At 46.9% G+C, this 17,328-nt stretch overlaps 1 protein-coding gene across 6 annotated transcripts in view; it reads right to left on the reverse strand.

The window, feature by feature from the left end:
• Nucleotides 1-3,119, reverse strand: part of LOC116958203 (uncharacterized) — a 241,818-nt gene extending 238,699 nt beyond the window's left edge. For all 6 annotated transcript variants that reach the window (XM_076056030.1, XM_076056029.1, XM_076056028.1 and 3 more), the window contains exon 1: nucleotides 2,216-3,119. In XM_076056030.1, coding sequence (XP_075912145.1) covers nucleotides 2,216-2,312 — 97 coding nt within the window. In that variant the 5' untranslated portion in view covers nucleotides 2,313-3,119. The remainder of the gene's footprint in view (nucleotides 1-2,215) is intronic.
• Between the last annotated feature and the right edge of the window lie 14,209 nt (nucleotides 3,120-17,328).

Raw genomic sequence — 17,328 nt, forward strand, 5'->3', positions numbered from 1 at the left:
GCTCCGAACTGTGCCAACTTTAGTACAACGAAAAAGTTCCCCCGTGTAGCCTCGAACAGACTGTCGGGGCAAGTGCTGTTAGCGAGTAGCAGCAGCAGCGCCCTATGAAGGCTACCGGCAGGGGGTGGGTGGCCAGCAACCACGCCCGGCCGCCTTTGTCTCCCCCAGTGACGACGTTTACTGCCACGCACCGCACCAGGTAACTCATTTGAGGCTGAGTCGAACTAGGGGAGGTCCAGGCACGGTTCAGATAATCGTTCTCCTGCCTCCTCAGCCATGCTCATCAAGACCTATAGACCCACAGAGACCAACAGAGACTCATACTCATAGAGACCCACAGAGACCCACACTCATAGAGACCCACAGAGACCCATACTCATAGAGACCCACAGACACCCATACTCATGGAGACCCACAGACACCCATACTCATAGACCCACAGAGACCCATACCCCATACTTATAGACCCACAGAGACCCATAGAGACCCATAGAGACCCACAGAGACCCATACTCATAAAGACCCAGAGACACTCATACTCATAGAGACCCACAGACACCCATACTCATGGAGACCCACAGACACCCATACTCATAGACCCACAGAGACCCATACCCCATACTCATAGACCCACAGAGACCCATAGAGACCCATAGAGACCCACAGAGACCCATACTCATAAAGACCCAGAGACACTCATACTCATAGAGACCCACAGACACCCATACTCATGGAGACCCACAGAGATCCATACTCATAGAGACCCATAGAGACCAATACTCATAGAGACCCATACTCATAGAGACCCACAGACACCCATGGAGGTTGTGCTGATCTTTTTTTCAGAATGCGACCCCAGGACATCACAAATGATAGCAAGCTCAACGAAGTGGCCCCATCATCATCGTCATCATTGTCGTCATCGTCATCATCATCGTCATCATTGTCGTCATCATCGTCGTCATCATCATCGTCGTCATCATCATCGTCGTCATAATCGCGGGGGTGATTGATAGTGGCAGCTAAATGCTCTCTCATACGTGTGGAGGAAAAAAAAACACGTGGCCACGGAGAGAGAGGCGCAGACTCCAAATCTACAGCAGCATCAGGCATCGTCAGGGTCGGGATGGAACCCACGACCTCCTGTAGACCAGGCGAGGTAGTTAACATCTCCTAGCCACCGTGATGATGATGATGAGAGAGAGAGAGACGCAGACTCCAAATCTACAGCAGCAGCAGCATCAGGCATCGTCAGTGTCGCGATGGAACCCACGACCTCCTGTAGACCAGGCGAGGTAGTTAACATTTCCTAGCCACCGTGATGATGATGAGAGAGACACAGACTCCAAATATACAGCAGCAGCAGCAGGTATCGTCAGGGTCGGGATGGAACCCACGACCTCCTGTGTACCCGGCGAGGTAGTTAACATTTCCTAGCCACCGTGATGATGATGAGAGAGAGAGAGACACACACACAGACTCGAAATATACAGCAGAAGCAGGCATCGTCAGGGTCGGGATGGAACCCACGGCCTCCTGTATACCAGGCGAGGTAGTTAACATCGCCTAGCCACCGTGATGATGATGAGAGAGAGAGAGACGCAGACTCCAAATCTACAGCAGCAACAGCAGGCATCGTCAGGGTCGGGATGGAACCCACGACCTCCTGTAGACCAGGCGAGGTAGTTAACATCTCCTAGCCACCGTGATGATGAGAGAGAGACGCAGACTCCAAATTTACAGCAGCAGGCATCGTCAGGGTCGGGATCGAACCCACGACCTCCTGTATACCAGGCGAGGTAGTTAACATCTCCTGGCCACCGTGATGATGATGATGAGAGAGAGAGACACAGACCTCCTGTGTACCAGGCGAGGTAGTTAACATCTCCTAGCCACCGTGATGATGATGAGAGAGAGACACAGACTCTAAATATACAGCAGCAGCAGGCATCGTCAGGGTCGGGATCGAACCCACGATCTCCTGTGTACCAGGCGAGGTAGTTAACATCTCCTAGCCACCGTGATGATGATGATGAGAGAGACAGACACAGACCTCCTGTGTACCAGGTGAGGTAGTCAACATCTCACAGCCACCACGCCTCGGATCGTCGATTTTCAGCGAGCTGAGAGTTTAGGAATTGGTGAGAATCCGGTGAGCGGCGAGGTGGTGGTGTGGAAAAGGGGGGGGGGGGGTGGGTGATGCGTCGGACCTCACCTGCGCGTGTGAGACGGCTGTGTAGTAGCAGCCACATCGTCGTCAGCAGGACGAGGTGAGCGAGATGAGGGCGACGTGGGTTCATGGTGACGAGCATCCCAGCGCGTCGAGGAGCGGCTATTGCCTGGCTCCTCTCTCTCTCTCTCACTCTCTATTTCTCTCTGTATCTCACACACACAATCACACACACACTCACACACTCTGACTATCACACTCACACACTCTCTGTCTATCACACACACACTCTATCTCTCTGTATCTCACACACACACTCACACACTCTCTATCTCTCTGTATCTCACACACACACTCACACACTCACTCACACACACACTCACACACACTCTGTCTATCACACACACTATCTCTCTCTCTCTCTGCAGACACTCCACGTAGCTGCACGCTGCTGCTGAAGTGACCTCCCGCTCGCACGGCTCCAGGTTTTATCAACTCGTCTCTTCCGACCGCTCGACTCCGCTGATGATGGGGGTGATGATGGGGGTGATGAGGGGGATGATGATGGGGGTGATGGTCGCGGTCTCTCCGCTCGCGTGGTGCGCGATGTTGAACACGAGCGAACCAGCAGCAGCAGCAGTAGGAGGAGGTGATGGTGGTGGTGGTGGAAGTTGACAGGAGACAGGCAGGGAGACTCTGTCGAGAAGTGGAGGACGCGTTGCGTGGTGGACGTCACCACGGTGATGATGATGTTGATGAGGTGGTGATGCTGGTGGTGGTGGTGGTGTAGACGACGAGGAGGAGGAGGGAGGAGGAGATGGTTGCCAGTAGTAGCAGCAGCAGCAGCAGCTGAACCTCCTTTGAGCTCACAACTCCATCGCCCACGGCTGCTGCGTCTGCCCTGCTGCGTCTCTCCCCGAATCTCCGTCCAGGGCTTTCCCTCTTCCCTTTGACAGCTCCCTGGGGTCCCCTCGTGACCCCCCCCCCTCGCTACCCCCCCTCGTTACCCCCTCCCTCGCTACTCCCCCCTCCCACGCTACCACCCCCCCTCGTTATCCCCTCCCCCTCGCTACTCTCCCCCCTCGTTACCCCCCCCTCCATCGAGGGGTCTCCCTCCCACCCCCCTCCCTCCCTCCCACCCCTCTCCCTCCCTCCCTTCTCCCTCCCTCCCTCCCTCCCCCCTCCCTCCCTCCCCCCTCCCTCCCTCCCCCCTCCCTCGCACCTCCCACGGCCCCACCTTGCCGCCCAGGAGGCCACCTTCTGACCCCGCCCCCACCACCACCCCCACTACCATCTCGACCCCCGCGGGGATTGGGGGGCTTTGGGGGGGGTGGAGGGAGTGGGGGGGCACGCGATGTCGAATGAGGGAAGTGGAGGGGACGAGGGATTTGGGGGGTGGCAGCCCCGCCCCCCTTCCCCGGGTCATGTGTAGGTGTTCGTGTCGTCATCATCATTTACACAATCATCATCATTTACACAATCCTCATTTACACACTCATCATCATCATTTACACACTCATCATCATCATTTACACAATCATCATTTACACACTCATCATCATCATTTACACACTCATCATCATCATTTACACAATCATCATCATTTACACAATCATCATCATTTACACACTCATCATCATCATTTACACAATCATCATCATCATTTACACACTCATCATCATTTACACAATCATCATCATCATTTACACAATCATCATCATTTACACACTCATCATCATCATCATTTACACAAACATCATCATCATTTACACAATCATCATCATCATTTGCACACTCATCATCATTTACACAATCAGCATAATAATCATTTACACAATCATCATCATCATTTAGACAATCATCATCATCATTTACACAATCATCATTTACACAATCATCATCACAATCATCACCATCATCATCATTTACACAATCATCATGATCATTTACACATTCATCACCATCATCATCATTTACACATTCATCAACATCATCATCATTTACACAATCATTATCATCATTTACACAATCATCACCATCATTTACACAATCATCACCATCATCATTTACACAATCATCATCATCACCATCATTTACACAATCATCATCATTTACACAACCATCATTTACACAATCATCACCATCATCATCATTTACAGAATCATCACCATCATTTACACAATCATTACCATCATCATTTACACAATCATCACCATCATCAATTACACAATCATCACTATCATTTACACAATCATCACCACCATCATCATTTATACAATCATCATCATCATTTACACAATCATCATCATTTACACAATCATCCTCATTTACACAATCATCATCATTTACACAATCATCACCATCATTTACACAATCATCATCATAATTTACACAATCATCCTCATTTACACAATCATCATCATTTACACAATCATCACCATCATTTACACAATCATCACTATCATCATTTACACAATCATCATCATCATCACCACCACCATCATTTACACAATCATCATTTACACAATCATCATCATTTTTCACAATCATCATTTACACAATCATCATTTACACAATCATCATCATCATTTACACAATCATCACCATCATTTACACAATCATCATCATTTACACAATCACCATCATTTACACAATCATTACCATCATCATCATTTACACAATCATCATCATCACTTACACAATCATCACTATCATTTACACAATCATCACCATCATCATCATTTACACAATCATGACCATCATCATCATTTACACAATCATCACCATCATCATTTACACAATCATCACCATCATCATCATTTACACAATCATCATCATTTACACACTCATCATCATCATTTACACACTCATCATCATCATTTACACAATCATCATCATCATTTACACAATCATCATCATTTACACAATCATCATCATTTACACAATCATCATTTTCATAATCATCATTTACAAAATCATCATTTATACAATCATCACCATCATCATCATTTACACAATCATCATCATCACCATCATTTACATCATCACCATCATTTACACAATCAACACCATCATTTACACAATCATCACCATCATTTAAACAATCATCACCATCATCATCATCATTTACATCATCATCATTTACACAATCATCACCATCATAAATTGCACCATCATCACCATCATTTACACCATCATCATTTAAATCACCATCATCACCATCATTTACACCATCATCATGATTTACACCATCACCATCATTTTCAACAGCATCATCATTAGCACTGCCATCACCATCATCATGAACACCACGCACTTACCACCTACATCACCATCATCATTATGTAAACACAGACAAAGCTCCCCCGTGTAGCCTCTAGCAGGCTGTAGGGCAAGTGCTGTTAGCGAGCACCTCACACACACAGACACAGACAAAGCTCCCCCGTGTAGCCTCTAACCGGCCGTAGGGGCAAGTGCTGTTAGCGAGCACCTCACACACAGACACAGACAAAGCTCCACCGTGTAGCCTCTAACAGGCCGTAGGGGCAAGTGCTGTTAGCGAGCACCTCACACACAGACACAGACAAAGCTCCACCGTGTAGCCTCTAACAGGCCGTAGGGGCAAGTGCTGTTAGCGAGCACCTCACACACAGACACAGACAAAGCTCCCCCGTGTAGCCTCTAACAGGCCGTACGGGCAAGTGCTGTTAGCGAGTAGCAGCGCCTATGAAGGCTACCGGCACTGTGGCACACGAGGGGGTGGGTGGCCAGCACCACGCCCGGCCGCCTTTGTCTCCCCTAGTGCTAGCGATGTTCACTACGCTACACACCACCACCATTACCACCCACTACCATCACCACCATCACCACCCACCACCATCACCACCACCACCATCGCCACCCACCACCATCACCACCATCACCTCCACCATCACCACCCACTACCATCACCACCACCATCACCACAACCATCACCACTACCATCACCACCCACTACCACCACCACCAACATCACCACCCACTACCATCACCACACATTACCATCACCACTACCATCACCACCACCCACTACCACCACCACCACCACCCATTACCATCACCACCCACTACCACCACCATCACCACCCACTACCATCACAACCCACTACCATCACCACCACCATCACCACCCACTACCACCACCACCACCATCACCACCACCACCATGACCACCCACTACCATCACCCACTACCATCACCACCACCACCATGACCACCCACTACCACCACCACCATCACCACCACTACCATCACCATTCACTACCACCACCACCACTACCATCACCACCCACTACCATCACCACCACCATCACCACCACCATCACCACCACCCACCACTACCATCACCACCACCACCAACACCACCACCATCACCACCACTACCATCACGACGATCGCCATCACGCAGCACGAGGGAGATCCCTCCCTAGGGTGTCTCGCCCGTGTCCCCTAAACGCATTGGAGGGGGGGGGGGTCCCAGCGAAGGGTCCTCTTGCAGGGCCCCCTCTACACCGGGGACTTCGGCTCGAGGAGGAGGGAGGAGGAGAGGGGGGGAGGAGGAGGAGAAGGAGGGGAGGGGTGATGCCCACAGTTCCGAGGTGAGCGGGTCACGTGGTAATTGGAAACAGCTGAGAGCCCACGGCCTTGGTGGTGAATGCTCACGTGGAGGGCGAGGGGTCACGGTACAGCACGAAGCCTAAACGATCGTGTTATTTATTTATTTTATCTTACCAGGTTAAGGCCCCATTGAGCTTCTGTGCAGCGCTTTGTTCAGAAGGCCTGACCCTGGCCATCACAGATGATAGCAGCTCTGCCACGTGACTTGTCAGCGTCATCATCATCATCATCACCACGTGGAGATTCACAGCAGCAGTCAAATAGAGATACATAGAGGCACCTATAGAGATACATAGACACCTATAGAGATACATCGGGACCCATAGAGAGACAGAGATACAGAGACCCATAGAGACACATAGAGACCCATAGACTCAACTATAAACTATTATTATTATTGTTGTATCAGCTGTAAGTCCCCACCGCTGTGTGGCTCTCTGTTCAGAAGGCCTGACCCTGGCCATCATAGATGATAGCAGCTCTGCCACGTGACTTGTCAGCGTCATCATCATCATCACCACGTGGAGATTCACAGCAGCAGTCAAATAGAGATACATAGAGGCACCTATAGAAATACATAGACACCTATAGAGATACATAGACACCTATAGAGACACATAGTGACACATAGAGATACATAGAGACTCATAGAGATACATAGAGACACATAGAGACCCATAGAGATACATAGAGATACATAGAGACACATAGACATACATAGAGATACATAGAGACACATAGAGATACATGGACACCTATAGAGACACATGGACACTTATAGAGATACATAGGGACTCATAGAGATACATAGAGACTCATAGAGATACATAGAGACACCACAGAGACACATGGACACCTATAGAGATACATAGTGGCCCATAGAGATACATAGAGACTTATAGAGACACATAGGGACCCCATAGAGACACATAGAGATCCATAGAGACACAGAGAGATACATATAGACACATAGAGATACATAGAGACACCATAGAGACACATGGACACCTATAGAGATACATAGAGACACAGAGATACATAGAAACTCATAGAGACTCATAGAGATACATAGAGACGCCATAGAGACACAGAGACCCATAGAGACACATAGAGATACATAGAGACACGATAGAGACACATGGTCACCTATAGAGATACATAGAGACACAGAGATACATAGGGACCCCATAGAGACACATAGCGATCCATAGAGACACATAGAGGTACATATAGACACATAAAGATACATATAGACACGTAGAGATACATAGTGACCCATAGAGATACATATAGACACATAGAGATACATAGAGACACCATAGAGACACATAGACACCTATAGAGACACATAGTGACCCATAGAGACACATAGAGATCCACAGAGACACATAGAGATACATATAGACACATAGAGATACATAGAGACACCATAGAGACACATGGACACCTATAGAGATGCATAGACACCTATAGAGATACATAGTGACACATAGAGATACATAGAGACTCATAGAGATACATAGAGACACCATAGAGACACATGGACACCTATAGAGATACATAGAGACACATAGAGACACCATAGAGACACATGGATACCTATAGAGATACATAGACACCCATAGAGATACATAGGGACCCATAGAGACACATAGAGATCCACAGAGACACATAGAGACCCGTAGGTTCAACTAAACGTGATGTCACCAGCTGTAAGGTCCCCGCTGAGTTGCTGTGTATCTCTCTGTTCAGAAGGCCTGACCCTGGCCATCACAGATGATTGCGGCTCTGCCACGTGGCCTATCGTCATCACCACCACGGGGAGAGAGAAACGCTATTGTGGGGGTTTACATGAAGCAAAGCATTGAAACTAAACGGAATGATGAACGAAGCATAGTGCCGACTACACCGAGCATCTTCTCGTTTCCTCTGATCGTAAAACAATATAAATAGAGTAACACAGACTCCAAATATACGGGATCGAACCCACGACCTCCTGGAGACCAGGCGCGGTAGTTAACATCTCCTATTCACCGTGATGATGATGATGAGAGACACGCAGACTCCAAATATACAGCAGCAGCAGTGATTGGAGGGCATGGGCCAGATCAGCTCAATAACAACGGTAGGAGGCTGCTAGATTTTTGTGCAGCCCATGGGCTTGTAATTACCAACACGCTGTTCCGGCATCGGCGCATCCAAACAACATCATGGATGCATGCCGGGTCCAAGCAAGATTATCTGCTGGACTACATAGTGACGGACCAGCGGATGCGAGCCCATGTCCTTGACACCAGGACCTACCGTGGAGCTGATCTGCCCTCTGACCATCGACTAGTCATCTGCAAGATGCGCCTGTCATTCTTCCACTCCGGTGGTAGGTGTACACCCAGGACCCGATTCCAACCTAAAGTGGCCTGGTCTCAGCTGATGAAAGTTGCAAGCAAGAATTTCATCATCGCTTGCGGCTGGGGTTGGCATCGTCCCCCACTCCTCCTGATGTCGAGGGAAAATGGGCGAGGTTTAGGAGTGTGACTCATGCAGCTGCAATGGCTGCTTTGGGTACGCGGTCCAGACCTCCACAGAGACCCTGGCTGACAGAGGAGGTGTTCAGGATGGTTGAGAAAAAGCGACAGGCCCACTGTCATCGGCTACAGAATCCCACCTTCGCTCGGAGGTTCGGAGAGCCATGAGGCGCTGCAAGGATGGGTGGTGGTCGCGGGTTGCTGAGGAGATGGAGTCTGCCTCAGTGGCCTGCGATCACAAATCTCTATTTAACTCCATCAAAAAAGTAACCAGCAGCACCACACCTATTACCATCATTAGGGGAAAAACGGTGATCCAATCTCCGACCCTCAGGAACAGGTTTGCAGATTTGCTGAGCATTTCTGTGAGGTCCTGGGGGAGGGGAAATCCCTCAGCCAGGAAAACATCGTGGCACAAAGTGGGGATGACCCTGCCGAGGCTGCAGTGCCTCAAATATTGGAAGAAGTCACCCCCTATGAGTGGCTGGCTGAGGTGCCATCTGTTGAGGAAGTACTGAAGGCGATCCGGAGTCTTGAGACCAGGAAAGGCACCGGGCAGAGATGATCTCCCAAGCGAAATGCTGAGGGAGGGTGGCGTTTGTGCACAGACTGCCCTATATGACTTCATAACAACAGTCTGGACCACTGGACGGGTTCCGCAGGATTGGAAAGATGCCCTGGTGGTCCCCCTATTTAAGAAGGGGGACCGCACAAACTGTAACAACTACAGGGGCATCTCACTTCTCAGTGTGCCGGGAAAGGTCCTGGCAAGGATTATGCAACATCGCCTTGCCAAGCACGCTGAGGAGAGGCTTGCGGAGCCCCAATGCGGTTTCAGGAAAGGGCGGTCCTGAACAGATGCCATATTTTCTGTCCGTCTGCTACAGCAGAGGTGTAGGGAATTCCAACAAGACCTACATCTCTGCTTCATTAACCTGGTCAAGGCCTATGATACCATCAGTAAGCCTGGGCTCTGGGTTGTTCTTCGTGCTTTTGGAGTCCCTGGCCTGCTCACGATCATTAAGGACCTTCATGATGGTGAGCGGGCCCGGGTAAAACTATGTGGCCGGGAGTCAGAGCCATTCCCTGTACACCTTGGGGTGCGACAGGGATGTCCTCTGGCTCCCACATTATTTAACATCTATTTTGACCACGTAGTTCATGGGAGGCTGACCGATGCCCGGGTGTGGTCAAGGGATGGCTCCCTATTGCTCAACCACGTTATGTATGCCAATGATTTGGTAATAGCTGCTCATTCAGAGGAGGAGTTGGAGACGCTGCTGCTGAGACTGGAGCGTGCCACTAAGAGATGGGGCCTTACCATCAGCCCCACCAAAACTAAGCACCTGCCTGGGTATTTTGTACCATCGGACACTCCACCCCCACAACTCCCAATCGGTGATGGGGCAATTGTGGAAAGAGTGGAGAGTTTCCCATACCTGGGCAGTGTGCTTATGACCGGCTCCAGTTTAAAAGCAGGGGTCTCACTCCGAATCAGTCGAGCAGCAATATCTTTTCATCGGTTTGAAGAATGCTGTGTGGAACCTACCTGGTCTGTCGCTCCGCACTAAGCTTCAGATCTTCTCGGCCACGGTCATTCCCTCCCTTCTCTACGCTTGCGTAACGTGGACCCCCCTAATGGAACATCTTCGCCGGTTAGAAACATTTAGGCTAGCCTGCCTACGATCCATCCTGGGTTTAACCAGACTGGATTCTGTGAGGAGCTCACAAATCCTTGAAAGATCTGGGCAAGGTCCCATCGGTGAGCGCCTCCGGCAGGCAACGCTGCGTTGGCTGGGTCATGTAGCCCGCATGCCCAGCCACCGCATGCCTAAACAGCTTGTATTTGGCCGGATCGAGGGGGCTAAACGGGCGTGGCACGGGCTAGAGAAGAGATGGAGTGATGTGGTACAGGAGGACGTGGAGCTGAGTGGACTTGCCAATGACTGGTACCAGCGGTGTCAAGATCGGCCTCTGTGGAGGAGGCTCGTGAAGGACGCTACTGGGCAGTTGGAGGCAGTCGTCCTCCAACAACAACGGAGGGCGGAGGAGTGACGCTCACAACAATGAGCGGAGCGCCGGGTGGCTAAAGCACAGCAGGTTAGCACAGTAGGGGGCACAGGTGGTGCATCAGCCAGTCATCTCAGTCATCTCGGTCATCTCAGTCAGTCGACCCGTGGCACCTGGGTCTGCCCCGTGACCTCCTGCCAGCGGGCGTTCGACACTTCACGTGGCCTCAAGGTGCACATGGCCTGGCACAAGCGTCGTGGTGACGTCACCGCCACTTAGTGGCCAATGGCGGTTGTTGTTGTTGTGAGTGAGTGGCTGATGAGCCGCTACCTTTATCATAACGCCATTCGTAGCGGCAATCCGGGGGTTGTGATCAAACCCAGTCGCGCTCCTGTACACACACCGGGCACGGCGGGACGTCACGTGGCTATGTTGGCTAATAGCTCCTTCGCATCAACAACAAGGGGAGATCGTGTGCACTGAATTTGTTGTTTGTGAGCCACTCTGTATCCGTGCGTGCGACCTTCGTAACAACGCCATTCGGTGTTGTGTTTGATGTTATTCCGTGTCTTAACCCCCCCCCCCCACCCACCCTCCTCTTGATCATCTGTGGGGGGTGTGGGGGGGGTGGGGGGGGTGTGTGGGGGGTGAGAAGAGCTTTACATCTTATCGGATTCCTCCCTCCTGCGATAAATGAATCAATTTATCCCGATGATCAGGCCCAAAAATAACGTACAAAAATCTGAAGGGACAAAGGTCATCGCTGCTCCGGAGGTAGCGATGACCTTGCGGGCACCGTGGGAATCTTTTGGGGTGGTGGTGGAGTGTTGAAGACGTCGACCGTGACCCAAGCAGGTACCAGGAGATCCCTGTTGGCGCGAGTACCACGGATGGGACCGAGGTCCCTGTCGGACATCGCCGAGGGCGGAAGAGCCAGTGGACAATTCTCAAGACGCGGGCATTCTACGACTCTAAGACTACGACTACTCTAAGACTACTACTACACTAAGACTACTACTACACTAAGACTACTACTACACTAAGACTACTACTACACTAAGACTACTACTACACTAAGACTACTACTACACTAAGACTACTACACTAAGCCTACTACTACACTAAGACTACTACACTAAGACTACTACTACACTAAGACTACTACTGCACTGAGACTACTACTACTACACTAAGACTACTACTACACTAAGACTACTACTACTCTAAGACTACTACACTAAGACTACTACTACACTAAGACTACTACTACACTAAGACTACTACTACACTAAGACTACTACTACACTAAGACTACTACTACACTAAGACTACTACTACACTAAGACTACTACACTAAGCCTACTACTACACTAAGACTACTACACTAAGACTACTACTACACTAAGACTACTGCACTGAGACTACTACTACTACACTAAGACTACTACTACACTAAGACTACTCTAAGACTACTACTACTCTAAGACTACTATTACTACACTAAGACTACTACTACACTAAGTCTACTACTACACAAAGACTACTACTACTACACTACTACTACACTAAGACTACTACTACACTAAGACTACTACTACACTACTACTACTCTAAGACTACTACTACTCTAAGACTACTACTACACTAAGACTACTACTACACTAAGACTACTACTACACTAAGACTACTACACTAAGACTACTACTGCACTAAGACTACTACTACACTAAGACTACTACTACACTAAGACTACTGCAGTAAGACTACTACTACACTAAGACTACTACACTAAGACTACTACTACAGTACGCCTACTACTACACTAAGACTACTCTAAGACTATTACTACTACACTAAGACTACTACTACACTAAGACTACTACTACACTAAGACTACTGCTACACCAAGACTACTCTAAGACTACTACTACACTAAGACTACTACTCTAAGACTGCTACTGCACTAAGACTACTACTACACTAAGCCTACTACTACACTAAGACTACTACTACTCTAAGACTGCTACTGCACTAAGACTACTACTACACTAAGACTACTACACTAAGACTACTACACTAAGACTACTACTACAGTAAGCCTACTACTACACTAAGACTACTACTGCACTGAGACTACTATTACACTAAGACTACTACTACACTAAGACTACTACTACTCTAAGACTACTACTACACTAAGACTACTACACTAAGACTACTACTACACTAAGACTACTACTACACTAAGAGTACTACTACTCTAAGACTACTACTACTCTAAGACTACTACTACTCTAAGACTGCTACTGCACTAAGACTACTACTACACTAAGGCTACTACTACACTAAGACTACTACTACTCTAAGACTACTACTACACTAAGACTACTACTACACTAAGACTACTACTACACTAAGACTACTACTACACTAAGACTACTCTAAGACTACTACTACACTAAGACTACTCTAAGACTACTACTGCACTAAGATTACTCTAAGACTACTACTGCACTAAGATTACTCTAAGACTACTACTACACTAAGACTACTGCTACTCTAAGACTACTACTACACTAAGACTACTACTACTCTAACACTACTACTACACTAAGACTACTACTACACCAAGACTACTACACTAAGACTACTACAATAAGACTACTACTGCACTAAGACTACTACTGCACTGAGACTACTACTACACTAAGACTACTCTAAGACTACTACTACTCTAAGACTACTACTACACTAAGACTACTACTACTACTCTAAGACTACTACTACACTAAGACTACTACTGCTACACTAAGACTACACTAAGACTTCTACTACACTAAGACTACTACTACACTAAGACTACTACTACACTAAGACTACTACTACACTAAGACTACTACTACTCTAAGACTACTACTACACTAAGACTACTCTAAGACTACTACTACACTAAGACTACTTCTACACTAAGACTACTACTACACTAAGACTACTCTAAGACTACTACTACACTAAGACTACTACTACTACTCTAAGACTACTACTACATTAAGACTACTACTGCTACACTAACACTACACTAAGACTTCTACTACACTAAGACTACTACTACACTAAGACTACTACTACACTAAGACTACTACTACACTAAGACTACTCTAAGACTACTACTACACTAAGACTACTTCTACACTAAGACTAGTACTACACTAAGACTACTACTACACTACTACTACTCTAAGACTACTACTACACTAAGACTACTACTACACTAAGACTACTACTACACTAAGACTACTACTACACTACTACTCTAAGACTACTACTACACTAAGACTACTACACTAAGACTACTACTACACTAAGACTACTACTACTCTAAGACTACTACTACACTAAGACTACTACTACACTAAGACTACTACTACACTAAGACTACTACTACACTAAGACTACTCTAAGACTACTAATGCACTAAGACTACTCTAAGACTACTACTGCAGTAAGACTACTCTAAGACTACTACTACACTAAGTCTACAGCTACACTAAGACTACTATAAGACTACTACTACACTAAGACTACTACTACACTAAGACTACTACTACACTAAGACTACTACCACACTAAGACTCCTACACTAAGACTACTCTAATACTACTACTACACTAAGACTACTACTACACTAAGACTACTACTACACTAAGACTACTACTACACTAAGACTACTATAAGACTACTACTGCACACAGACTACTCTAAGACTACTACTACTACACGAAGACTCTAAGACTACTACTGCACTAAGACTACTGCTACACTAAGACTACTCTAAGACTACTACTACTACACTAAGACTACTACTACACTAAGACTACTACTACACTAAGACTACTGCTACACTAAGACTACTACACTAAGACTACTCTAAGACTACTACTACACTAAGACTACTACTACACTACTACACTAAGACTACTACACTGACTACTCTAAGACTACTACTGCACTGAGATTACTACTACACTAAGACTACTGCTACACTAAGACTACTACTACACTAAGACTACTACTACACTAAGACTACTGCTACACTAAGACTACTACTACACTAAGACTACTACTACACTAAGACTACTCTAAGACTGCTACTGCACTGAGACTTACTACACTAAGACTACTGCTGCTACACTAATACTACTCTAAGACTTCTACTACACTAAGACTACTACTACACTAAGACTACTGCTACACTAAGACTACTACTACACTAAGACTACTACTACTACACTAAGACTACTACTACACTAAGACTACTGCTACACTAAGACTACTCTAAGACTACTACTACACTAAGACTACTACTACACTAAGACTACTACTACACTAAGACTACTACTACACTAAGACTACTACTACACTAAGCCTACTATAAGACTACTACTGCACACAGACTACTCTAAGACTACTACTACTACACGAAGACTCTAAGACTACTACTGCACTAAGACTACTGCTACACTAAGACTACTCTAAGACTACTACTACTACACTAAGACTACTACTACACTAAGACTACTACTACACTAAGACTACTGCTACACTAAGACTACTACACTAAGACTACTCTAAGACTACTACTACACTAAGACTACTACTACACTACTACACTAAGACTACTACACTGACTACTCTAAGACTACTACTGCACTGAGATTACTACTACACTAAGACTACTGCTACACTAAGACTACTACTACACTAAGACTACTACTACACTAAGACTACTGCTACACTAAGACTACTACTACACTAAGACTACTACTACACTAAGACTACTCTAAGACTGCTACTGCACTGAGACTTACTACACTAAGACTACTGCTGCTACACTAATACTACTCTAAGACTTCTACTACACTAAGACTACTACTACACTAAGACTACTGCTACACTAAGACTACTACTACACTAAGACTACTACTACTACACTAAGACTACTACTACACTAAGACTACTGCTACACTAAGACTACTCTAAGACTACTACTACACTAAGACTACTACTACACTAAGACTACTACTACACTAAGACTACTACTACACTAAGACTACTACTACACTAAGACTACTACTACACTAAGACTACTACTACACTAAGACTACTGCTACACTAAGACTACTACTACTACACTAAGACTACTACTACACTAAGACTACTGCTACACTAAGACTACTACTACACTAAGACTACTACTACACTAAGACTACTGCTACACTAAGACTACTACTACACTAAGACGACTGCTACACTAAGACTACTACTACACTAAGACTTCTGCTACTCTAAGACTACTACTACACTAAGACTACTGCTACACTAAGACTACTACAGCCCCCACTGATATGAACATTGCAGCAAACCGATGTTCAACTATTAAACTAAAATTATTGACTTTGATTGCTACTAGCTGTAAGGCCCCCGCTGGGCTGCTGTGCCGGTCTCTTTCAGAAGCGACCCCTGGGTCATCACAAATGATATCAGGTCAACGGAGAGCGACTCATCAGCATCACCATCGTCGCCATCGTGGTGTGGAAGTGTATAGCAGCCGCGAAATACTCTAAACGCGTGCTGTTGATTCTAAATGGGGAGGGGAAGCGACACGGAGGACCGGGAGACAAAACCACACAAGGAACGCGACAGAGACTCACACAGAGACCCACAGACTCACACAGAGACCCATAGAGTAACACAGAGAGCCATAGACTCACACAGAGAGCCACAGACTCATACAGAGAGCCACAGACTCATCACACAGAGAGCCACAGACTCACACAGAGACCAACAGACTCACACAGAGAGCCACAGACTCATACAGAGAGCCACAGACTCATCACACAGAGAGCCACAGAATCACACAGAGACCAACAGACTCACACAGATACCCATAGAGTAACACAGAGACCC

This window comes from Petromyzon marinus, chromosome 74, assembly GCF_048934315.1.
Source record: "Petromyzon marinus isolate PM22_M1 ecotype Great Lakes invasive population chromosome 74, UKy_Petmar_22M1.pri1.0, whole genome shotgun sequence".
Classification (NCBI taxonomy): Eukaryota; Metazoa; Chordata; class Hyperoartia; order Petromyzontiformes; family Petromyzontidae; genus Petromyzon; species Petromyzon marinus.